This window comes from Panthera tigris, chromosome C2 (assembly GCF_018350195.1).
Source record: "Panthera tigris isolate Pti1 chromosome C2, P.tigris_Pti1_mat1.1, whole genome shotgun sequence".
Classification (NCBI taxonomy): Eukaryota; Metazoa; Chordata; class Mammalia; order Carnivora; family Felidae; genus Panthera; species Panthera tigris.
The window spans coordinates 108,393,340-108,420,901 of record NC_056668.1 but is presented as its reverse complement, the minus strand read 5'-3'; the positions used below and the strand labels follow the sequence as shown (position 1 = coordinate 108,420,901).

The following is a 27,562-nucleotide window of genomic DNA, read 5'->3' as shown; positions in this document are numbered from 1 at the left end:
GAACGTACACTGAAGATTTTGGAAATTTAAAAACATATAAGCTTCTATGCCTTATAAGATCTGTATGCAATCATCTACTCAGATGTATTATTCACAGATCACTAGTCACTTCTTTGAGAATTCCAATCCAGCTTAAATTGCTTCAACATCTTTAAAGTTCAAACTTAGAACATCAACATTGTGTATTCAAGGATATTGTAGGGGGAAAATAATTAACCTTTTGGTGCATATTTAGTAGTTGTCTAATTTGAATTATAGTCTATACGTTGAAAAGGTAAGAAATGGATTCACCAATAAAGAGCTTAAATTTAATAAAGAAAATAAAATTCACATATGTGAAAATATTAGTGGACAAATAGTACTATGTCTCATTATACTTAATGTAATTAAAATATAATATAATGTAATGTAATATAATTAATATATAATAATATAATGCAATTTTTTTGCTGCAGCAATAAACAGAAAAGTGGCTGGGACTTACCAGTGTAAGCTGTCGTGGATCAATGTCTATATGAATCTGGAGGAATGCCTACATATACACATACACTGTAAGTGTGTTTTCCAAACTTCTATGGTAATAGAAATCACCTGGAGAATTGATTTTTTTAATAGGCTTTCTCCAGACCTACCAAAATAAACTCTTAGAGAAGGAGTTCAAGAATCTGTATTTTTAACAAATGACTCAGTCAATTCAGATCAGGCAGGTTTAGAAAACATTGTGGTCCTCAAAACAATCCCATGAGAATATTATTATCCTTCTTTTATAGTTGAGAAAACTGAGGTTAGAGAGATTAATTAACTATTCAAAGGACTCCCAAGTTAGGATAAAGCAATCTGACTTCCAAAATTTTTGTTCTTTTTTACTGCGCTAGGCTTTCTTTGTTCTCTGAGAAAATGATCAGGTTGGATGTGGAAACATAGAAAAAGAGAAAAATTCATTTCTATTCCTCCTTTAAAACGTTACCTTCTGTTTTAAAGTGCTGGAGAAAAGAATACTGAGCCCTTGAATAAGAATGTGCATATTGATACAGCCCCCTACATTTTATAGAAAGGTAGAATACATAATTCTGTACCTGGCTTTTTTCACTCAACACTTTGACCTGGGGATGACATCACATCAGTATATAGAGACTCCCTTCATTCATTTTCACAGACGTCCAAGTTAACACATTATGTAGCTAGAACTCAGTTTATTTAGTCAGCCCCCTGTTAATGGACCCTTGGCTTGTTTCCAGGTTTTTGCTATAACAAATTATGCCTTAATGAGTAGGCCTGTGCAGATGCCATTTTGCAGTTTTACCAGTGTGCACCTGTGGGAAATGCAATATTCTTAGAAAAGGGATGGCTGAGTCAGAAGTTAAATACATATTTAATTCTGATAGATATTGACTGTCAAACACCTCTAAAAATTCTGTACCATTTTTAATTTCTAAAGGAAGTATATGAGCATGTTTTATTCCCCACATATATAAAGTCAAACATCTTTGTTTTGTCCCAGCTACGAGGTGAGCGATGGTTCTCCAGTGCAGTTTTAATTACACTTCTTTTATCATGAGCAAGAGGGGAAGGGGAAGTTTATATTTACAGCTTATTTTCTGTGAACAACAATCTCTATTCATCTCTAGCTCATTTTTTCTATAGGGTTTTTTTTCAGTGGGCACCCCCCCAAAATTTTTAATGTAATTCATCAAACTTTTCCCTATTTTTAGTCAAAGTTTGGAACATTTTTTCTATTCCCAGGTTATAGAGAAATTCATCCATAATTTCTTACAGTTCTTATTTGTAGTTGGAATTTTTAAAAGTTCCTGAAAAGATTCATATGTACACCAAAGTAACAGTTTACAAATCCAAGGTTAGAAAGTGATGTCAAACATTGCAGTTATTTACATGAGAAATGTTTAATAATCTGTCATGTTCATGTTTTTCTTAATTCTTCTAAATGAAGTCAATCTGAAGTCTTCTTGCCTGTATGATAAAATGTTCCATTAGTAAAACAGAAAAGATTATTCCTGGAGTAATGTATGGTCTTTATGAATAAACATATTCAATTATTGAAAACTTTACCTTTCTAAGAGAAGACAACATAAACCATTATGATGCAGCCCACAATCCAGCCAATCAAGAGAAGAATAGGGACCAGAAGGTGTGATAGTGTAGATTCTGCTTAAAAATAAAGAAAAGAAAAGAGAGTAGGTAGGTCATTTTGGCATCATATCTTCTGAAGATAGAGAATTTATTTGAGAGAATAAATGGAATCTGATAATACCAAGAGGAAAAAAAAATACACTCTTCAGTCACTCTCAGACATGATTATTATCTTCTGTTCTACAAAGGGTACATGAGACTCAGCTGGGTATTTAAAAGGAAAGACCTGTGTTCAAATGATAGGCTTTCCTTATACAGTTACGCGACCTTGGGCAACTCTGAGCTTGAACTTCCCTATTTGTAGAGATAATGAAACTTGTGATATCTACCTCCCTGAGTTGTTGAGAGGATCAAATGATACTGTGCATGTGCAAGAGCTTTGCAAACTCTAACCTTCCTGTGTGTGTGCCTAGGGTACCCAGAACACATCCCTGCATTTGTTCAAGAACACAGAGAACAGCTGTTTACATAGAAACAATCGAAAATGACTTTTGAGGCAATTCCTCCTAAACTAAATAATCATAATATAGGGAAAGTTATTGAAAATTGTTGTTACCTTCATAGCTGACTTTAATCCTAAGTATCATAGGAAAAGAAAAGCGTTATACCTTATATGATCATTCTCAACTAGAGAAAAGAGATTCTATTTGGTTAACATATTCAATAGAGCAACCAACACTGATCCAACACACATAAAAGACATTTAGAACAATGATTACTCCTGTGTCTATTTTGAACTCTAATCTGAAGAAAGCAATTTATAAAATTATTTTTTAAATATTCATTGTACATGCACACCACACAAAAAGATTCAAAAAGAGCACAAAAAGACATCATATAGAATTAATGTCCACACATAAGGACTCAGATATATTCTTAACTGAAAAGCACAATTGGGTTTTGTACCACCAGCTAACAAAGAGAACGCATATTCTTAGCAATTGTGTGCCTGTTACCATTTCTATCATTTTAAAATGTGAAGTTTTTTTTTTAAGTACTATTAAAATCATCAGGAAAAGAAACACTTCTAAAATTAGGAGCTCCTCTAATAAAAGCAAACTTTGTGCAGTTAAAGTGAATTTTAATAGTTTAAATCTATCTTTCCAGGAATGTTGGCATGTCTTTTAACTCTCACAAATTCAACGGGTTTTCCTTGCTTCTCCATCTCGCTTTGACCTTGAACAAAGCATTAACCACTCATGGAAAAACCTTTCTCTTTACCTGCCTGTGGTATTGCTTTAAGTATAAAGCGAACATTGTGATATGCCCTTTACTCTCATTTGGATGAAAGCCTTTTTATGAATTAAGGTGCCATTACAGTGGGAGTACATAGCAGTGATTTTTTTGAACTGTTCATATATGCGATTTCACTTTTTTCCCAGTTTCAAAGAACTTAAAAATTAATACGAATATTCTAATTGAGCATTTATAAATATCTTATACAAGCATATTTTTGTACGATTCTAAAATTTACATATAATAAAGCCCTAAAAGTATATATCTCATTATTTACTACTCATTGTAAAACAGTACAGTTGACTGCATTTCAACACTCAGAGTATGCCTGCATTTGTGTTCTTTTAACATGAATATTTTAAGTTTTACCATAATCTGTAGCATTGTTTTGAAATAGGAATATATAGGAACACAATATACTTTGCATAGGTCACTTATATTATGGCACAACCAAGCACAAAACTTCTTTTTAAATATGAAGAGTGATTTCAAAATGCTTCTCTCTGTCCAATTCTGAGCATGCCCAAGAGGTTATACCTGGAAGTATCCTTAAGGGCACTGTGCTCTGAAACAAGACTGTCTGCATTCAGAATCTGCTGCCACCACTTTCTATGATCACAGGCAAGTGACTATACTCGGCTATGCCTCAGTTTCCTTATCTGTAAAATGGAAATGGAAGACAATACTGCCTATCTCATGAGATCATTGTCCAGATTAAGAGCAAACAGTGTAGTGTAAAAAAGCATTTCTTGGATACAATATATATTGAGCCCCTTCTGTCATAGTAGAGTCAATCATTTTTCTTAAATATAACACACATTTTAAAACCAGAAAATAAGAAATTCAGATCTGAAGCATATCAGAAACGGCTAAGTCCATTTTATTCATTTTCACTTTAGAGGCAGAAAACAGGCCCAGAGAGGTAGCGGAGCTTCCCCAAACTCACATGGCTGATCTGTGGACAGCCACGAATTGAGGACAGAATCAAATGTCCTCAATTCTGGTCCAGCACACCACAATACCTCGAATCTTGTATAACACTCGAGAATAACTGACTCCCACCTCTTTCAAAACAAGCATGAACAAATTAAGCTCTTTTGTTTGTTTGATCCTTTGAAACTACATGTAACGTACAGACATAATCCATAAATTGTACATTGAATGGCTTTTTTCGTAGCCATGCTAACATATATGATTAATGCCCATTTAGCAGAGATACCACATTCTTAAGAATAACTGAGAAATACTAAATACTGGGGAACATAAAATAAACCTGGGAGCTTGGGCCTGTCTTACCAAGAGGGTCTGATGCCTTAAATCTTACCTTTTTCAGCCATTCTTCCTGTTGCTGGGTGGGTTGGTCAGGGCCACGCTCACCTCTTCGTTGTTGTCACGCACCGTCTCTTTGAACTTTAAATAGAGAGATATCTGAAGAGTGTGGCAGCTGCCTCTCTCCTGACTGCCAATTGTCTGCAGAGTGATGTAAGGTGTTGGAGAACAGATCTCCCCTGGCTCTTCTTTATCCTGTTATCATGGAGGAAGCAACGGGCTACATAAGCTAAACAATTAAAGAAGTTGAGCTATCCTAACCCAGAGATGGGCAGATTTTTAATTCACCCAATGCCTTCAGGCAACATGGAGAAAATATTTAGGAAAGGGGTTGTACAGAGGAAAAATGGCATTGCAATTAGACAAGTTCTATCAAGGAGAGAGGGTAATCTACTGGGGGAAAAAACACTTTGGAGTCGGAAAGACCTGGCTTCAAATTCCAACTCTGCTAGTTCTGTAATGAAGGCCAAGTTGCTTAACCTGAGTATCAGCCTCTTGAATTTTAAAATGAGAATAGTGATACCTTTCCACAGTGGAGGGGTCATAAAGAGGAGATGAAAAAGCTATGTGGAAATACAGACATTTATTACATTACAGGATGCAAAAGATAAAGTAAATTATGTGGTGCCCCTCACTGTGAACCATTCTAAAAACAGAACATTTTAATATAAATGTACTAGAAACTAAAACAACGAAAGGCTGGGGTATTGCCTAGAATTTTCAGAGAGCAGTCATAAGCTTGTTTTTATTAGCAATGTATAAAAATAGGACATCCCATTTTTCAAAGTCCAACCTGGTTTATGTAATATGACCTAGACTGTGCTCTAGATTCTCACTGGAATAACTTTAATTTTCAGGTCTGGATGGAAAAGTTTTGCAAAATGACCCTGTGACCAACTTCTCAAAAAGTCCACCACGAGATTAAGGGTGTCCTTCTTGAAAAGACAAGAGTTGCCTGACCAAGTCTACCTCCACAGAGCTCCGAGAGGGAGGTGTCCCTTCAAATGACCACATCTCATCACTCACCAGAATCCACCCATGGTTCTCCATCTCCCAGAAAATAAAAATCTGAACTCCTCATTGAGTACCTGAAAAGCCTCATCTTCCTACTTTCCCACTTGCAGTGACGCCTCAGCCACAGTGAATCCTTTGTGATACATGAATTCAGGATGAATTGATTTTTTACCTCAAGTCATATGCCTATAATTAGACTGTGCAGCCAACAATCTGGTAAGTTTATTACATGATTATGCAATATGTTTATGTTATATCATTCAAGCACAGTTGTCATCTCTCTCTTTCTCTATATACAATTTAAATGTAGTTTTAAAAATGCCTGGGTATACCAGGCAGAAGAGAGACTTGTAATATCTATGTAACAAAATCCCTGGTAAAGTCCATTTTTTTTAATACTAAATAATTATATATTGATAAAAGATTAATTGAGGCAAGATAAACAGAGATAGAATGAAAAAGTGATTAATCTCACTTAAATACTGATTTTTTAAACTAAATAGATTCAAGTGAATACCCTAAGACCAAAAAAAAAAAAGATATTAAAAAGAAACAGTGACATACCGTCCAAAAAAACAAATATACATATATACTAGTATAAAACAATTTGCCTAAAGTGGTTAAAAACAGAATGTATGAAAACATTTCTACATTAAAATTACCTTAAGCTTTCTTTTTTGATATAAAATTGACTATCATTAACATTGCTACCAATTTGAACTTTGAGGAAGAATTACTTTATAACTCATCATTTATTTTTGTTTTCTACAGAAAATGAGGGGGGGGGGGAACTAATTCAATGAACATGAATTGCCCAGATCTCAGAAAAGAGTTCATGTATGGAAACCAATTTGACAATAAATTTCATATATTGGAAAAAAAATAATAATAAAAAAATAAAAAAATTAAAAAAAAAAGAAAAGAGTTCAGTCTAGAATCTCATTTCTTTGGTATCCCATCAGTAACTTTTAAAAAATAATTATAATGTTTATTCAGGAAAAATGTTTTATTCACTAATAGACTGAATTCACTTTGAACTCACAAATGCAAGGGCCTCTTTTGACAATTTTCTAATCTTCCTCTTAGGGCATACCATTTAGGAATGTTTTACATTTCTACTTTGCATAAAAATTTCTTCAAGAGTTCTCAAATCCCTTATTATCAAAGTGACATTAGATTCTTCCAGGGCACTTAAGGTAAAAAAGTCAAATATTTGGCTCTTTATTCAAGATAAATCGTAATTCTTCATTTTTCTAATTTTTTCTAACCATTAGTGTCTGGAATTATAGTAGATAAGTCTTCACATGATAGATTAAATGGACAAATTCCTCTTAAGACCTTAGCTTACCCAAACTGATTCAAAAAGAAAGAAAATTTGAATAGACTTATAACAAGTAAAGCAATTGAAGTTATAATAAAAAAAATGTTTCACAAAGAAAAGCCCTGAGGGGCGCCACGGTGGCTCAGTCGGTTAAGCATGGTTAAGCATCAGACTTCAGCTCAGGTCAGGATCTCGCAGCTTGTGAGTTCCAGCCTCAAGTCAGGCTCTGTGTTGACAGCTCACAGCCTGGAACCTACTTCAGATTTTGTCTCCCTGTCTCTCTGCCCCTCCTCCACTCACACTCTGTCTCTCTCTCTCTCCCTCTCAAAAATAAACATTTAAAAAATAATTAAAAACAAAAAAAAAAGCCCTGGAACAGATATCTTCACTGGTGAATTCTACCGAACATTTAAACACCAATACCTCAAAAACTATAGAAGAGGAGGGAAGACTTCCCAACTCATTCCCAACTCATTCTACAAGGCCAGTATTACTCCAATACCCAAACCAAAGATATTATAAGAAAAAAACTACAGACCAATCTCTCTAATGAATATAGGTGAAAAATTCTCAACAATAAACTGACAAACCAAATCCAGCAACATACAACATCCTGAATTACATCCCAGGACCAAGTGGGATTTAACCCAGGAATGCAAAGTCAGCACAACATTCAAATACCAATTCACGTAATACACCATATTAATAAAATTTTTTTAAAAGCCCAAAAAACAAAACAAAAAAAAAAACACATGATCATCTCACTAAATGCAGAAAAGCATTTGACAGACTCCAACCAACCAATTGGTAATAAAAGCAAACTTCCCCAACCTCATAAAGGGAATCTACAAAAACTCACAGCTAGCATCATATTTAATGGCAAAAGACTGGATGCCCCCCCCCCACCAATCTCATGAATAAAACAAGAACGTGTACGCTTATACTTTGATTCAATACTGTACTGGAGGTTGTAGCCAGGAGAATTAGGCAAGAAGATGAGATAAAAAGTCATCCAAATTAGAAAAGAAGAATTAAGCTATTTTCATTTGCATATAACATGATCTCATATACCAAGAAATCCTTAAGAGCCCCTTCTGCACACAAAAAAACTCTCATTTTTTTAAATTTTTAAATATTTATTTATTTTTGAGAGAGAGAGAGAGCATGAGCAGGGGAGGGGCAGAGAGAGACACACACACAGAACCAGAAGCAGGCTCCAGGCTCTGAGCTGTCAGCACAGAGCCCTATGTGGGGCTTGAAGTTGTGAACGGTGAGATCACGACCTGAGCTGAAGTCAGATGCTTAACCAACTGAGCCACCCCAGCTCAAAAAACCCACCCCCCCAAAAAACTCTTTTAGAAGTAATAATCAAATTCAGCAAGATTGTAAAATATAAGATCAACATGCAAAATTCAATTGTATTTCTACACAATAGCAATGAACAGTTTGAAAATTAAATTAAAAAATAACATTACAGTAGCATCAAAAAGAATAAAATACTTAAGAATAAAGAATAAATTTAATCAAAGATGTATAAGCCTTGTAACTAAAGACTAACAAACCCTTGCTGAAGGAAATTAAAGAAAATCGAAATAGAAAGGCATTCTGTGTTCACGAATTGAAACAATATTGTTAAAGATGGCAGTACCACTCAAAACAATCTACAGGGTGACTGTATTCCTATCAAAATACCAATGGTCTTTTTTACAGAAATGGAAAATCTAATCTTAGAATTCATATGGAATTGCAAAAGACCCTGAATAATCAAAACAATCTTAAAGAGGAAATACAAGGGACTCACACTTACTGATTTGAAAATGTACTATAAAGCTACAGTAATCAATAATGTGTGGTACAGGCATAAGGAGAGACATACAGGTGAATAGAATAGAATTGAACATCCAGAAATAAATCCACTCACTAGTGGTTAATTGATTTTCAACTGAGGTACCAAGACAGTATATTAGGGAAAGAATAGTCTTTTTAACAAATGGTGCTGGGACAACTAGTCTTCTACATACAAAAGAATGAAAGTGAACTCCTACCTCATACCATATACAAAAATTAAGCCAAAATGAACCAAAGACCTAAATGTAAGAGCTAAAACTATAAAATCAGAAGAAATCGTAGGGGTAAACAGGCAACAGTTTCTTAGATAAAGAAACATACATAAAGTACACATAAAGTACAAGCAATCAAAAAAAAAAAAAAGATAAATTGGCCTCATCAAAATTTAAAACTTTTGTATATCAAAGAATACCACTGAGAAAGAAAAAAGATAATCTATGGAATGGGAAAAAATATTTGCATATCATATATCTGACAATGGTTTAATATCCAGAATATATTAAAAAAAAAAGTCTTACAACTCAACAAGAAAGAGACAACCCAGTTTAAAAAGGGCAAAGCATTCAAATAGATTTTTATCCAAAGGAAATGTATAAGTAGTCAATAAGCATATGAAAATACACTCAAATAATTAGTCATTAGAGAAATGCAAATCAAAACCACAATAAGATACCACTTCACCCCCACCAAAATGGCTAAAATAAAAAGTTGCACAATAACAAGGGTTGACAAAGATGTAGAGAAATTAGACCCCTCATACAATGCTGGTAGGAATGTAAAATGGTTCAGCCACTCTAAAAAACAGTTTTGTAATTCCTCAAAATGTTAGATATAGAACTACCTTATGACCTAGCAATTCCATTCTTAGGTGTATACCCAAAAGAATTGAAAACAAGTATACAAAAACTATATACAGAAGTTCAGGGCAGCATTATTCATAAGGCCCAAAAAGTAGAAACAAACCAAATATCTATAAACTGATGAATAGATAAGCTAAATGTGGTATAGCCACACAGGGTAATAGTCAACCATTAAAACATGTTTTAGTACATCCTACAGCATGGTTGAACATTGAAAATATCATGGTATGTAAAAATGTCATATTGTATTGCATGATTCTGTTTATATGAAATGTCCACAATAGGAGAAACCATAGACACAGGAAGTAGATTGATGGTTGCTTTGGACTGGGGGAGATGGGAATGGGGAGTGATGGCTAAAGGCTATTGAGTTTTCTTGGGGAGTGATGAAAATGTTCTGGAATCAGATAACAGTACTGGTTGCACAACTTTGTGAATATACTCAAACCACTGAATTGTACACTTTATTTTTCTTAGTGTTCATTTTTGAGAGTGAGAGAGACAGAGCACAAGCTTGGGAGGGGCAGAGAAAGAGGGAGACACAGAATCCAAAGCAGGCTCCAGGCTCTGAGCTGTCAGCACAGAGCTTGATGCAGGGCTCAAACCCATAGACTGCAAGATCATGACCTGAGCCAAAGTTGGGAGCCACATAGGTGCCCTTGAATTGTATACTTTAAAAGAGTGAATTTTATGGTATGTGAATTATACCTCAATTTTTTAACAAGTTCAAATTAGTTCTTGAAACAAAAAAGTTTTAGAAAAGAACCCCAGACCTCGAAGGCAAAAAATCAGGGAGAGGTGAAACAGCATTGGGAGAAAGGACAACAAGGAGTTAGTGTGACTCCAGCAGGGTGAGCAAGGGGGATGGCAGTAAGGGAAGAGTCCAGGCAGTAAGGAGGCTTTATCAGCTATTGTTAGAATTTTGTTTTTTCCCTCTGAGTGAAACAGGGAGCCAACAGAAAGTTTTGAAGAGAGAGATTACATGATCAGACCTATAGTTCTGAAGTCTCATTTGTGGCTGTTTGATTGAGACCAAAGGTAGAAGCAGACTTGTTAGCGACTATTGTAATGATACAGATAAGAAATGGTGGAGACTTGGACCAGGGTGGTGGTCAATTCTCATCAAGAAAGGTGACTATTAATGAGGACAGAAAGTAGTGTGGCACATTTACAAAGGTGTGACTAATATGGTTTTGGTAGGTTGGGTGGGACTTTCCCATATTATGAATTTTTGTTGGCCAAGTTGCTGTGTCAAGAAATTTCTGTGTCCAAAGTCCAAGCGAAAGGTTCAGCAAATTGCAATAGAATGTATTGAACAATATTTATCCAATCTGAGGTGTCCAAAATATGAAATGTATTGAGATTAATGAGTAAGAGGCAACAAAGGATTACAAACTACCTGATCCTCTTTCCGGGGACTCCTTACATGTCATAGAAAAGAAAGAGTGGCTCAAAGCAGCAGGGACTATGATAGTGAAGGAGGAGGGACTCAGGATCAAGTTTCAACACCATCTCTGGCAATTGCTGTGTGAACTTAAACAAGTCATGTGTACTCTGAGTCTATTTCTTTATTTGGAAAATGAGAGAAATAGCATACAAGGTTGTTGCAGAATTAGAGATAAATGGGTATTATGTGCTCAGCGCTAGCCTAACACGTAGTAGATTCCCAATACATGATATTTATTATAATTAAATTATCATAAGCAGAGATAAAGGTGAATGAGAAGCAACATGTACAAAGAACTAGATGTTCCCTGATACATGTAGCCACAGTCATTCCTGAGGGTTGTCTTAGATTATCTCTTCATCCTCAGGCCTCATAAGGCGGGTTGTAGGAGTCCATTTTTCGACTCCCACTCACTTCCCAATGCACTTCTGATTTAGCTTCTGCCTGCATTTTGCTATTAAAACAGCTTGTTCCTAAGATCATGAAGATCTATTATCACATAAATTCCATGTGGCCAAAGTCCATGGAAATTTTTCAGTCCTGATCTTACTTACTGATGACCTCTTGGTGTCACTTGGTTACTTTATTCTTCTTGAAATTCTTTCTTGGCTTCTGTGGCATCAGATTCTTCTGACTTTTCCCATTTTTAACTGTTCATTCTTAGTCTTGTATGTTTATCATCATCTACCCAAACATTAAAGATTTGTTCCTTGGTAAATATATCAGAACAGAGGTTTCGGGATACAAGAAGATGATTTGGAGAGAGCCAGTAAGTGAAATCACAAAGTCATGTGCATTTACAAGGCCCTGAGAGTTCCTTTCAGGGCCAGCTTCTTGGTATGCAACCTGTACCGTCATTTAGGACTCTGTGCTAAAAAGGCCCCCATGCTTGGCTTAATGCTCTGATGTCAGTGTCTTGAAATTCTTAATAATTTATCTTTGCTCTTGGGTTTCATCAGGGTTGATGGAGAAATGGAGCATGTGCACAAGCAGAAGGATATTCAGGAGACTGTGTATGCGTGAGGTATCGATCCAGCCACAGCTCGAGAATGCGCGGGCCCAGGCTCTAAGTCCTGTAACAGCAACCACATGGCAGTGGACACTGCGGGCAGGCCAGAGCCTCGGACAGTGCAGAGCTGCGGGGAGCGGAGTTGTGGGGCCAGGCTGGGACCTGGGCAGAATGGAGCCCATGACAGCAGCAGGCATGCATGGAAAAGTGAAGTGACTTTTCCAATTTCACAGTCAGCCTCCTTACTTCCAACCTCTCACCTTCCTGCTGCTTTCCTGGTACCCATGACCTCTTTGGTGACATGACATGTTCAGTGATTTTACATGATTCATGACATGATGTGTTCAGTGATTATATATGAGAATCCTTTATTAGCCTACTGTAAAGTATAAAGGAATTTAAGGAAGAAGGCTGATAGATACCCAAAGGTGAGCATCTATGTATCCATTTCTTATTCTAAGACATTTTTCCCTAAACTTCAAGCCATTGCCACCAGTACCCCCACCTTGCAAAATAGTATATGAAATATGATTTCAGTCTGAATCTATTTCTTGAACGTTTTCATATAGGTAAAGACAGAGGTAAATATAAAGTGTTTTTTTCAGTGTCATTCTTAATGTAGTACTCCTGTTCTTGGAGTCCGTAGCCTGAGCAATCTCTACTAACACAGACACAAAAGGTGCTATTACTTCAGATTGATGTTTATTGGCTGGGTTGGATGGTTTCATCACCCAGAGAATCTTTGTGTTTCAAAGATGCATTGGCTATCAAAGGGAATTATCTGCACAGATCTGATAGATTCCAATATTCTTTAAAAAAAAACTCATTACTGAGTCATGACAACAGGTTGAATACATGGACGGTAGAGTCACGGTGTCAGGAGTTTGAATCTCTGCTCTACTACTATGCTATTTGTGAGACCTGGAACAGGTTACTGCCAGAAAAATTCTTCATACTTGGAAATAAGGCAGACAGATGGAGGCAGATTCTTTCAGTATCACATAGGGACAAAGGTCATTCAAGGATTGTCAAGACCCGTACGGTGTTCACCTCATTTTTACTATTGATTAAAGTTCCCATACTTAGGGAATTTACTTGATAACTTGTACATTTCTGTCCAGTAGAGATTCAAGTAATTTATGCCCAATGGAGCAGATAACCCCAAATCTCAATGGCCTGCTGGACATTAACCAGTTCTATATCTAGTTCATCAATCTCATCCTAGCATTTCTTTGTTATGTTGATGGTAAATACACTCTTAATGCTCTTTGAACTGATCATAACATCTTTTTCCCTCCTTAATTATGAATTCAATAAAATATTTGATACAGGTCCTTTTTATATGTGTCTGAGAGTTCTGATTTTATCTTTTTGAAAATTATGCTTTAACCTGACTTTACTCTCTTGGCCTCAGTTTTCTTGATCTGTAAAACAGAGATAAGACCAATTTATAGGATTATCATGAAAGTTAAGTGGCAAAGGTATATAAGGAACTTTGCACAGTCTGGAGCTTTGAAGGTGAGTTTGTGAAGAAAGTACAAAGCAGCTGGAATTGGGGATGTGGTCCAGTTCATCACTGAACACTTTAACACCCACATTTTACATTCTTGCCTGAAATGATTTTCTGCTTCTATAATCACATTCTTAAAAACCTTATTTGCTGACCCTTTGCTAATTATACACTTTATACCTCATGGAAATAATGTCCAGTGGGAACTATGTGTGGGAGCTGGGTGACCTTCATCACTGAAAGCTTTCCAGTGCTTGTTTCCAATAGTGCTCAGGCAGGTGTAGGGTTTTAAAGGCCCACGATATTGTCAATCAAATAAATTTAAACCAAAAGACAAACAAGTTTTTTCTCAGAGACCATGCATTAGCATTTCCGTATTTTCAAGTGGTAATTTTTCAGAACAAAAAAGGGGACATGAAAGCTGATATTTTCAATGAAGGATATGCTGAGGAAACCTATTCAGTTGTAAACATATTCTATAAACTGTTTAACACTTTCCCCTCCCTAAGAACTCTCCCTAAGAACTCTCAAAACTATGGAATCAAGTTTCTGATGTTTCCCATTTATTTATTTTTATTAAAAAAATTTTTTTAACATTTATTCATTTTCAAGAGAGAGAGACAGAGTGCGAGTGATGGAGGGGCAGAAAGAGGGTGACACAGAGTCCAAAGCAGGCTCCAGGCTGCCAGCACAGAACCCGATGTAGGGCTCGAACCCATGGACCCTGAGATCATGACCTGAGCCAAAGTCAGATGTTCAACCGACTGAGCCACCCAGGTGCCCCCTGATATTTCCCTTTTACTGCCCAAAGGTATACACCTATCCCACCCCCAGACCCTAAACAAAAGGAACCCCAAATTTACCCATCAGAGCCAAAGGGTATTTTTACGGTTGAAGAAGTGTAGCTAGTTCTCTCCGCATGGTGGCAAAATTACTCCTGCTGGGGGCTGGGCTGTGTACAAAACAACAGAAAAATGCTCCTCTCCCAACACCCATTCCACACAATCTTTGAGAACTATAAATATAGGGTTGAGCAGCACAAAACCACAGAAGACAAATAGTCTTCTCAGAACTCAGAACTCCTGGACAAACTGTTCTCAATCCTAAGGCTTTAAGCTATAAGAGAGCAGCTTAACACAAAACTCAAAGGAGTGAATAATCACCATGCTTGAAGGACAGAGCCATCCTTGGCCTGCACATTTGCTCTGGTCCAGTGACTACATTTTTCTCCCGGCTCTTTGAACATGTGCTGTCCCAGAGGACCTGTGCTCCCCTTGCTGGCCAACATGCCTCCCAATGGGAAAGCCCTCATGGAGGCTTCACACAGCCTCACAAGTCAGAACCCCCGGGAACACTACAGAATCTATGAGAGTCACCCCAGGAGTAATTCTGTTCCCTAGACCTAGCCCTTCCCACCAGCATTCCGGTTCCTAAAACTATTATAATAGGAGACAAAATCTTTCATTCTATAAAGTTATAACCACTTTCATCTTTACTGTATTCTAAATCTCTATACATTTAAACCTATTTTCCAACACTTTATCGTGACATTTTCAAGCACATGGCAATGTTGAGATGGTTTTACATAATTACAAAATTTCCCATCTATGTGTACAAAATTTCATCAATCCATCTGATTTTTTGATTTTCTGATTTTTTTCAAAATAAACTGCAGATAGCAGCACTCTTCCCTTTGAATAGTTTAGTATGCATGTCATTGGACAAGAGTCCAATACATTTTAATATTTTTTTCAAAATAAACTATATACAGTGAAATGTATAAATCTTAACTGTACATTAACTGAATTTGACAAATGCATGTACCTCTGTAACCTAAACTCTTTTTTTTTTTCATTTAAATCCAAATTAGTTTACATATAGTATAATAATGATTTCAGGAATAGAATTTAGTGATTCGTCACTTACCTGTAACTCCCTTGCCCTCCCTAATGCCCATCACCCTTTTAGCCCATCCCCCTTACCCAACATCCCACCAGCAACCATCAGTTTGTTCTCTGTATTTAAGAGTCTTTTATTGTAATCTAAACTCTTATTAGGATAGAGACCTGAATCTATTTCTTGACCTACTAGCTTTTATTAGTGACCTGTGTATTCACATACAAGTAACAATCTGTTTTAAATATCTTAGCTTTAAAATATATTTTAAAATCTGCATGTCTCATCCCCCTTTGTTGCTCTTATTTTCAGAACTATTTTTGCTATTCTGACAGATTTAATTTTTCTCTTGAATTTTCAAACCACTTAGTTCCCACAAAAAAAGAAAAAAAAGAAAAATTAAAAACTCCTTATCTTTAATTAACTTGCATTAAGTTTAGGATTAACTTGGGGATGTGTGAAACTTCATAATATTCCATGTACCCTTCCAAGAACACGAAATGCTTTTCTATTTAGTGAAGACTTCTTTTATGTGTTAGAATTCTTTTCATAAAATTCTTGCACATTTCTTCTTGAGTTTATTTATGGGTTGTTTTTCTAAATGTGTTTTTTCCATTTTTTCCTTTTTTATATGAATTTTGTATACAAACAACTTTCCAAATTTGCTTATGATCGACAGTAATTTTCAGTTGATTTTCTTAGGTTTTGATATATAAATCATTATCTACAAACAATAATTTACCTTCTCTTTTCCAGTTTCTATATCTCTTTCCCCCCCTCTGCCCCCCCACATTTATAGTTGCATCAGTTAGAGCCAAGCTGTCATTAGACAGGCATTAGTGTTTTGAACAACTTTTATGTATCTCTTTCACAGTAAATGGCCTCTGAATATGGAAAATGGCCTTCCTCTTTAGGGGGAGGGGATGGTTTTAGCAATTTACCTTTCCCTAAAAACTATTCCACTTCACCCCAATATTGAGTTGATCAAGAGTCAATTTCTTCCATTTCCTCAGTATCCATGGTCATTTCCCCATCTCCTTTATTATTTTGTATAATTATGCTTTTCTCTTTTTCACTAGTTTTTCAGAGTCAACTCTTGAATTTATTTTTCAGGCTTATCATTTTCCTGTTTTATATTCATTAATTTTTGCTTTTAAATTTCTGAGTTACTTCCTTCAACTTTTCTTGGGTTTATCTCCTTGTCTTTTATCTAATTTTTAAAATGTGATGCTTACTTCATTAATTTTTGTTCATCTATAAAAACATTTAAGGTTGTGTATTTTTCCTTTGAGCACAGTTTTAGCTGTATCATGGGTTCTGATATGTCATATTTTAATTAATAATGTTTTCTAGATATTCTGACATATTACTTTTGGTTTTCTCTTTGACAAAGGAATTGTTTGAGAGAATTTTTAAATTTCTAAGTGGTATTTTGCTTTTAAAATGAATCATGGAGGGGCCCCTGGGTGGCTCAGTTGGTTGAGCGTCCAGACTCTTGATTTTGGCTCAGGTCATGATTCCAGAGTCATGGGATCCAGCCCTGCCTTGGGCTCTACGCTGAGCATGGAGCCTGCTTAAGATTCTCTCCCTCTCTCTTTGTCTCTGTCCCCTCCCCTACGTGCTCACTCTCTCTCTGTTTCTGTCTAAAGTAAAAAAATAAATAGGGATGCCTGGGTGGCTCAGTCGGTTGAACATCCAACTTCAGCTCAGGTCATGATCTCACGGACTGTGTCCCACGTCTAGCTCTGTGCTGACAGCTCAGAGCCCGGAGTCTGCTTCAGATTCTGTGTCTCCCTCTCTCTGTCCTTCCCCCACTCCTACTCTGTCTTTCTTGATCTCTCAAAAATGAATAAACGTTTAAAAAATGTTTTTAAATAAAAAATAAATGAATCATGGAATAACACTTTTTATAGGACAAAAATTTTAATAAACGATACTAAGTATTTATGCATCTGTTCAGGGAGTGTTGTTTCCTATAAGTGCTAGCTTTGTATTTGTGACCCAAATACACTGACGTATTTATTCCTTAATTATCCTCTTTTATTATAGGAAATCAAGTCTCAGAGAGATTAAGCAATTTGTCAAACACCACATAGATCTCGGAATCAAAATAATAGAGCAGGATGCCTGCCACGGCCAACACAATCCTACCTCCCCAGACTGCATCACTAGAACCATATGAGGAAACAAAACACAAATTACTTACCATCTAGAGGAAATACATGCCCAACACACCACCGTAAACATGCAGTCACTGAGGATGTCATGGATGCCCATTGAGAAATGCAGATAAGTAATTGCACATTTCCTACAAGTACAAGGCTTTTAGAGATTTCACATGTTGGGAGTGCTCCAGGACAGTGATTCTGCTTTTGGAGTTCTTTCCGATTTTAAGGTATTCCTCGAAGAGGTTCATTTCCTTGTTTCACTCTCACCATCAGGAATCCTTTTTCATACCCAACCTAATTACTGCATGCTGAGGGTTAGCTCTCTCTTCGGGATTCTTCAGAGATGGAGAACAGCTGGTCCCTATTCTCTGCATAATAACTCCTTGTAAACTTGAGGGAGGCCTTCCATAGTCATTGTCTCCGGGATAAATAATCCTAATCTCTAAATCCTACATTTTTGCAAAAATATTTTCTAAAAATGTGGTTATTTTCATGCCAGGTAAGGACAGTGTTTATGCAGCCCACATAAGGTCATTGTGTTGACCATTCATGAGCTACTGCATGGTGAGGTGGTGAAGGTCATTGCAACACGGCTGTTTTCTGGTGTCTCCAAGTCTGTTCAGGCCTCCTGTGGCCTTTTAACCTAGGTCATAAGCTTCAAAGCATTTGGCATCCATCTCCCACACTTAAGGTGCTGAGGAAAATCAAGGCTGCCTGGGTGGCTCAGTCGGTTGAGCGTCTGCCTTTGGCTCAGGTCATGATCTCACAGTCTGTGAGTTCCATCCCCATGTCAGGCTCTGTGCTGACAGCTCAGAGCCTGCAGCCTGCTTCAGATTCTGTATCTTTCTCTCTCTCTTTGCCCCTCCCCTGTTTGTGTGCTCACTCGCTCTGTCTCTCAAAATAAATAAACATTTTTAAAAATTAAAAGTGCTGAGGAAAATCAAAGTTGCACATGATGATGAAAGAAGATATGAGAAAAGCATGTAGACAGCAGAAAAATATGAGAGGTTTGTGGTGATTTGTGTGAAGTGCATTTATTCTTAATTTTAAAAAGCAGGAAAACTTATCTGATAGCATAGAAAGGAAATAAAATGAACACCCAGGATCTGTGATAACAGAGTAAATTTTTTTTAAGGCAAGAAAAGAAAGATAATCCATCCAAGTCTCTTCCCATACAGAACGCTAGAATGATTTCAGGCATCTCTAGAAATCATATGATAATGACAGAAATCTAGCTGCATGTTAATTATAGAACAAAAAGTGGAGGGAATTGGGTTACTGTATGGAAGAAAGTATCATAATTACAGAAGTGATTTTTGTATATAAAATCAATGCCTACAGTATATTACTTGAAAAAATAATTTCTATAAGGTTTCACCAATAAGTATTAGTAAAAATAATTATCAAGAGCTTCATTCATCCAGTGGCCCCACTAACACCTAGAACTTCAAAATCTTTCACTAGATCTTTATGGGAAGCAAAGAAATTAAAGCCTTTACATAAATGCATGGGAGATCTTCTGGTTTCTCCCTAAAGTTGTGTATCAATCTATCCACATTCCACCAGACAGAATTCAGTCACAAGTCTAATGCGAAGGAAGGTTAGTAAATATCATCTGTGTGTCCAAGTACCTACCTAGTCTCTGCTACCATATTTATCTTTATGACTAAAAAAATGCTTTGTGCATGGGTGCTTAATAATAACAAATTAATATTAATTAACACAATGAAATTTGTATTCATACAAAGCCATATTTCCTTTGAAAAGTAAAATCTACTGCAAATGACATATCCAATAAAGGGTTAGTATCCAAAATATATAAGGAATTTATAAAACCCAACACCCTAAAAACAAATAATCCAATTAAAATATGGGCAGAAGACATGAATAGACCTTTCTCCAAAGAAGACATACAGATGGTCAACAGATACATGAAAAGATACTCAACATCACTGATCATTAGGGAAATGCAAATCAAAACCACAATGAGATATCACTTCACACCTGTCAGAATGGCTAAAATCAAAAACACAAGAAACAACAGGTGTTGGCAAGGATGTGGAGAAAAAGGAACACTCCTGCACTGTTGGTGAGAATGCAAACTGATGCAGCCACTCTGGAAAACGGTATGGTGGTTCCTCAAATAGTTAAAAATAGAACTACCCTATGATCCAGCAATCACACTACTGGGTATTTACCCAAAGAACACAAAAGCACTAATTCAAAAGGATATAGGCACCCATGTGTTTATAGCAGCACTATTTACAATAGCCAAATTATGGAAGCAGACCAAGTGTCCATCAGCTGATGAATGGATAAAGAGGGAATGGTATATATATGCAATGAAATACTATTCAGCCATAAAAAAGAATGGAATCTTGCCATTTGTAATGGCATGGATGGAGCTAGAATATTATGCTGAGCAAAATAAGTCAGAGAAAGACAAATATCATATGATTTCACTCAGATGTGGAATTTAAGAAGCAAAACAAGCAAGCAAAGGAAAAAAAATAATAAGAGAGAGACAAATCAAGAAACAGACTTTTCATTATGCAGAACAAACTGATGGTTACCAGAGTGGAGGTAGGTATAGGGATGAGTTAAATAGGTGATAGGGATTAAGGAGTGCCCCTGTGATGAGCACTGGTGATGGACTGAAGTGTTGAATTGCTATATTGTATACCTGAAACTAATACAACACTGTATGTTAACTAATTGGAATTAAAATAAAAATGTAAAATAAAAAATAAACATAAAGGGACACCTGGGTGGCTCAGTCAGTTAAGCATCAGGCTCAATTTTGGCTCAGTTCATGATCTCACAGTTTGTGAGTACGAGCCCAGCATCGGGTTCTGTGCTGACAGTGTGGAGCACTTGAAATTCTCTCTCTCCCTCTCTCTCTCTGCTCCTACCCTGCTTGCTCTCTCTCTCTCTCTCTCTCTCTCAAAGTAAAATAAATAAACTAAAAAAAGTATTTTAATTAAAAATTAAAAAATAAAAAATAAAAACTAGAATAATCTAGAACTAGCATTTCATATAAGGTCATCTACAAATTTCAGTTTAAACAATGTATGTCTCATATCTTATGAATGTATAATGAAATTTGACAGTTGGCTAACCAAATTTTTAACCAGGGTTTCTAAAAGAAAATAATTTAAAATAACAAAAGTATATATGTTACTTGATGTTTTTTCATACTTAGACTTTATTATTATCTATATTAGCTAATATAATATAGATTCCTTTTCTAGTTCATTTTTTAAGTTTTCTTCTTTGTGAACTTTTGAGTTGCTTGAATTTTAAAATAAAAATCATGCAACACTTACATAAATAATAAAATCATTCTTAAAAAATTAATGTAAAATCACATATTGGCTTTCTCTATATAGCATTCTAACAAGGAAGAAAGACAAAACAGCAATGCTGATCAACGGCAAAATGCTTTAATGTTTAATTTGACCTCTGACAGCTTTAAAGAGATGCTTTTAAAGCAGTTATTATCACATGCTTCTTTCTTAGGAAAAAAAGGGGGAAAACAAAGCTAACCTGTCTGTGATGAGTCTTACATCATGTCTCAAATGCTGGCCATTTGGAATTTACCAAGATCAACTGAAAGTTTCTTTCTATAAGAAAGAAAAATAAATGGTTAATACCTTCAGCAGATCAATTAAATTACCAGGCAGCTATCTTCCCAACTGCCTATGCTGACATTGTTCTGAAATTAACTATTAGACTTAGTTTAGCTATTGATAGTATATTGCTCAAAAATAACTAGTTTCAACAACTTCTATGTTTTTCCCCTTCATTCCTTTCTGAATGCCAAAGTTCCTTTCACTAATGGATTGCTTATCATATGCTAAGGAGTCCATCACCAGAATAAAGGTAGAGATGGAATGTGGTCATGATGAAATTGCTATATTCCATTGCAGAGGTGATAAAAATGCAAGGTGCCTCATAAATATTTCTGACCCATTTGCTTACAGGGATGGGGGTATTGATGGTTTGGAAATCTCTGGCTGTAAAAAAAGCATTTCAGTTTATTCTATGCCATCAAGTAGCCTTTTGTTGAAGTAGAGTTTCATGGGTGAGTTATTACTGGGAAATCTGCCTTTAGAACATTAGTAATGCAATAAATTCCATCCAGCCCATCTAGGTTATTTTGAGCAGAACTATGTCTAAATGAGCCAACTGCATTTCACCAAAGATATTATATTCTATTCAGAGGCTCATATGTGATCTTCTTGGTCCTTGTCTTTTTGAGATTCAGAATGGCAGAAATAGTCATGATGGGAGCTTCTTTTTAGGGAATTTCAATCAAAAGATGACATAAAAAATTCACTGAACAAAAATTTGTAGTTAAACCAAGTAACTGAACTGATCATTATAAGCTATTGAATCACATTGCAGCTCACGAAACTTGCATATGAGATCCGTGAAGATATTTTTGTCTTGAATATGAAGGTTATAGCATGTTCTTTCAGATTTGTATGGATACTATGGAATCATAGTTCTATAGCTGTACTATGTATATCTGTTTTGTTTTCAAATCAGACTCAAAACGCATTGATATAAGGGATGGCATATAAGAGGCATTTCAACTTTGGAGTCAGATGTCTTATGTTTCAGTAATGGCTCTGCCACTCAGCTGTGTGGCCTTGGACAAATTACATAGCAATCCTGTGCCTCACTGTTCTCCTCTGTAAGAGGAAGACAATAAAAGTATCTATTTTTTTGAGAATTAAATGTTTGCTCCTACTATTATTATTCTCCTTCTGTTATGTTCTGACACACAGCATCCTGCAGAATAATGGGACCACAGGAGGCACTCAGTATATATTCATTGAATAAATTGTCCCAGGTAGATTTCTTACGGCTATAGAGACATGTAGTAGTAGCCTAGTGTGGGGTAAGGGTAGGCAGGGATCGCAAGTTAGGGAGAACTGAAAACTCAGTTTATCTGAAATATAAACTTTACTAAGCAATTGTTTTAGTTTTCTCATTAGTAAAATGGTGCCAAGAATATGATCTTAAAAGATCATTGGAATTAGAAACAATATATGGTGAGCGCTGGCAAAATATCGACCACTCAATAGATGATAGCTATCACTAGCTAACACTATGATCTATTTCTATTCCCAGAACACCTTTGACACTAAATGTCAAGGGTGGTGGTTGGTTTCCCATATCAACAACAAATTCTCCAACGCTTACAATTGAATTGTAATTCAGTTCTGACACTACCTGGAATTAGCACACACCCACAAGAGTTTAGTCCCACAAGACTGCCACCACTTCACACACCAGTTTCAAAGTCCAGGCTTCCTGTACTTCTGACCTACCGGCCGTAAATGGAGGGTTCCCATGACCCTCTCCTCAGGTTTGATAATTTTCTAGGATGGCTCACAGAATTCAGGAAAATAGTTTACCTACTATGACTGGTTTAGTCTAAAGCATATAATTCTGGAACAGCCAAATGTAAGAACTATGCAGGGTAGGGTAAGGGGGGCAGCACAGAGCTTCTACGCCTCTCTGGGTGCACCATTCTCTCAGCATATCGATGAATTCTCCAACCCGGAAGCTCTCTGAACTCCACTGTTTAGAATTTTTATGTTTTAGAATTTTTTAGGCTTTATTATTTCATTATGCAGGAATGATTGATTAAAGCATTGGTCATTGGTGATTAACTCAATTTTCAGCCCCTCTCCCCTCCCTGAGATCAGAGGGTGGGGCTGAAAGTTACAAACCTCTAATCACAGGGTTGGTTCCTCTGACAACCAGTCCCCTACCTCTAAGGGTCACCTCTTTAGCATGACTCTGGTATAGTTGAAAGAGGCTTGTTATGAATTACAAAAGATGTTCCCCCCATCCCTTTCATTCAGGAAATTCCAAGGATTTTAGGAGCTCTGCCAGGAACCAGAGAAGACCAAATATACATTTCTCATTATATTACAGTATCACACGAACATGTGCAGAATGATGCTATGAAGAATGACAACGCTGACCTGCAGACATGATCTCACCACATTTTATAAATGTCTACCTTGTGCAACACTGTGCTGTTGATATGGGCTTGAGAGAGATGGAAAACATATGACTTCTGTTGCTCATCGTCTGTTGAGAAGTAGGATTTTAAAAAGATGGTAAAATACATAATTTTTGCAAAGGCAAAGTCAAATGACAAAACTAAAGTTAGTAACAAGTTTATTGTCCTTTGTTGAAGGCAAAACAATCCATGGATTGAGGGAGTTCAATGTCTCACAAGCAGTGGAACACTCTTCCTGAAGGATTTGGATCAAGAGCAAACTTTATAGAGCATTAGAAGTAGTAACAGGTTGGGGGGCCCGGGGGGCTCGGTCGGTTGAGCATCCGACTTCGGCTTAGGTCATGATCTCATGGTTCGTGAGTTCGAGCCCTGTGTCGGGCTCTGTGCTGACAGCTCGGAGCCTGGAGCCTGCTTCAGATTCTGTGTCTCCCCCTCTCTTTGCCCCATCTCCACTCATGCTCTCTGTCTTAAAAATAAATTAAAAAACATTAAAAAAAAAAAAAAAAGAAGTAGTAACAGGGAGGGGTGTCTGGATGGTTCAGTGGTTAAACATCTGGCTCTTGGTTTCGGCTCAGGTCATGATCTCATGGCTGGTGAGTTTGAGCCCCGGTTGGGCTCTGTGCTGTCAGTGCAGAGCCTGCTTGGATTCTCTCTGCCCCTTCCCCACTCACTCTCAAAATAAAAACATAAACATTTTTTTTAATTTTTTTTTTAACGTTTATTTATTTTTGAGACAGAGAGAGACAGAGCATGAACAGGGGAGGGTCAGAGAGAGGGAGACATAGAATCTGAAACAGGCTCCAGGCTCTGAGCTGTCAGCACAGAGCCCGATGCGGGGCTCGAACTCATGGACTGCGAGATCATGACCCGAGCCGAAGTCGGCCGCCCAACCGACTGAGCCACCCAGGCGCCCCCATAAACATTTTTAAAAAAGAAGTGGCAACAGAAAATGGGGCATGATTGGCTGGTGCTGTATATCTGACCTCATTTAGAGAAATCAAGGAATAAGGAAATTAGTATTTGGATATTGGGTGACTGGATATACGTGTTTCTGGTCAAGGGGGACGTTATAGAAACACAAAAATTGGTTTGCTGACATAGCACCTTGGTCAGGAGTGGCTTCATCTTGGACCTAAAATTTATTTCCACTGTGTGAATTTCCAAAACTTACTCAAGAGCAAGTAGAAAAACATAAATATAGATCAATAACCATATTGTAGTAAAACATGACCAGGCCTGTTTTGTTAACACCTTGAGTAGATACAATAGCACAGCAAAAAATTAAAAACTAGGTTATATATAAGATGCTTTGTAAATATCAGGTACCTCAGTGGTGCAAAGTGGTACTCAAAAAAAATCTTAATCTGGAAACTGAGTAACATGGTTTAAGTGAAATAGAAATGTGTTTTTTCAGTACAGGTCCCTGAGATTTGATATACACCCACCTATACCCTGCCCCCCCACCACTCCTACCCCCTGTAAGAGGTGATATCAGGCAGTCAGCTGCCAGGCATGGATTCTCCAACCTCATAGACCCTTGTCTTCATGTGGACTGCTAAAGTCACTAAAGTTCAGCATTCCTTTATGAAAAGCAAGGGTGGTTCCAGAAAGTCCAATTTATTCACATCATCATTAATCTTTGATCTCCTTGCATCCCTTGAATTGCCTATTTGCTGGTTAGGAAGTCCAACATAGAAAAAGTTATGTTGCATAAGAAAGTTGTATTTATTTTTTTAATGTTTATTTATATTTGATTTTGAGAGACACAGACAGAGACAGAGAGAGGGAGAAAATTCCAAGCAGGCTCCATGCTGACAGCACAGGGTTCCATCTCATGAATCATTAGATCAGGACCTGAGCTGAAATCAAGAGTCAATTGCTTAACCGACTTGAGCCACCCAGGGGTCCTAAGAAAGTTGTGTTTAAAAAACAAAAAAGGTGGGGCTCCTGGGTGGCTCCTTCATTTGAGCATCTGACTTGTGGGATCAATCCCCCTATAGGGCTCTGTGCTGACAGCACTGAGCCAGCTTGGAATTCTCTCTCTTTCTGCCCCTTCCCCCATCCTCAAAATAAATAAATAAACTTTTAAAGAAAAAGGATAAAAATAAAATTTTATTGCTCAAAAAATAATTCTCATGGAACCTCAAATGTGGGATGACTTTTGTCATCTAGCCCATCTTACACAAGAAGAATTAAGAGTTACAAATCCTTGCAATTTTTTGTAGTGACTTTCAAAGCATGGGCGGGGGGGAGAAATTCTAAAACTTCCAATTCATTTTACAAAGCTGGAAAAACTATCTAAAATATTATAATCAAAAACAGAACTAAGGTCAACGTTTCCAAAACTGATCCAGAAATCCCTCTTTCAAATGCACACTAATGAATCATGCACACACAAAAACAATTTTGTGATCAAATTATCTAGATAAGTGACACTATGATATCCCTTTCTTGAAGACTCATAATATAGGATCTGAGAAGTTCTACAGTGAAGAAATCAATTTAACCAAAAATTTCCCCAATTGATTTGGCTGTAAGCAATCACTACCTTTTTGTGGCCCAAAACCTTTCCCAAAGCAAAGAAGGTACCAGATGCCAAAACAACGATGATCAACACCATTTGGAAAGATATCAGATTTCATCAGGACAGGAAACATAAGGTGATATCCCTTGCCCCAGCTATTAATAATGAATTTGTTATACCTCATAAGTTTGACAAATAGTTACATGATTCTCCATTTATACACTTATATGTTTAATTCCTATTGAGATCTTTCAAAGGGCATTGTATTCCCTTAAATATCAGCATCTGTGCACTTTTTTTTTTTATTTTTTTCCCCCATCAGCTTTGAGAGACACAAGTGAAATTTGGAAGACCCCAAATTTGGAAATTTGGAAATAGCCCCAGAGAGAAAGGTTGAACAACCCAGTTAGAAAGAGTAAGAAACAGAACTTATTTTCTGAAACTTCTAACCAGAGGTCTCTTTAACTTTGACACCCAAGTAGAGACATGGATGGAATAGAACAGGCTTCCAAGACAGGTTATGGAAACCCAGTGTAATTCCTTTACCAGATTACTCTCTCAACTCTATAAATAGCATATGTGTCTCAGATGCCATTTGAACATTAGGCTTTGCTTCACCCTGACCATAGCCATGTTGTCTCTCTGCCAACTCCAAGATGGCAGCATCAGGCTTTTACTGGAAATGTTTTCTATAGCCTGCATAGTGGATGCTAATGATACAGTTCCCTGCCCCTGCCTGAACAACCCCATGATTTTCATAATATCAATCCATACAGACAGTGGTCATTTGATAAGGAAAAGCATCCATTCTGTAAACTGTATTGAGCTATGAACACCTTGAGCTTGAAAAAAAAACAAACTGAAAAATGTCAAATATTGCATCCCATGCATGAAAAATTGGGGAGCTTCAGCCTAAAATAAATTTTTAAATACACCTTGATTTTATTACTAAAGAGACAGATTTTGTTTCATAAAAGATATTACAAAGTTTCAAATTCCTCTATTTCCTAGAGAAATAGAATTTATGTCATTTATTTATATATTTGATACATCTATCAATTGAAATTTCTAGGTGCCATTTTGATATAAAATCTATTTTGTTTCATTTGTTAATTTCTAAATCTGGCAAGAGATCATCATGATAAAAGCACAATACTTTCTTTAAGAGGCATATGTCAACAATCTCAGTTGAATATCTCTTGTGGCTTA

General features: G+C 36.5%; 1 protein-coding gene across 3 annotated transcripts in view; it reads right to left on the bottom strand.

Annotated features, from left to right (window-relative positions):
* Positions 1 to 1,882: 1,882 nt before the first annotated feature.
* STRIT1 (small transmembrane regulator of ion transport 1) overlaps positions 1,883 to 27,562 on the bottom strand; it is a 37,629-nt gene continuing 11,949 nt past the window's right edge. For 2 of the 3 annotated variants that reach the window (XM_042999232.1, XM_042999233.1), the window contains exons 2-5: positions 21,333 to 21,409; positions 4,709 to 4,908; positions 2,068 to 2,166; positions 1,883 to 1,968 (exon numbers count right to left, since the gene is read on the bottom strand). In XM_042999232.1, the coding sequence (XP_042855166.1) occupies positions 2,072 to 2,166; positions 4,709 to 4,721 (108 nt within the window). In that variant the 5' untranslated portion in view covers positions 4,722 to 4,908; positions 21,333 to 21,409 and the 3' untranslated portion in view covers positions 1,883 to 1,968; positions 2,068 to 2,071. The remainder of the gene's footprint in view (positions 1,969 to 2,067; positions 2,167 to 4,708; positions 4,909 to 21,332; positions 21,410 to 27,562) is intronic. The other variant, XM_042999235.1, reaches the window with a different exon arrangement.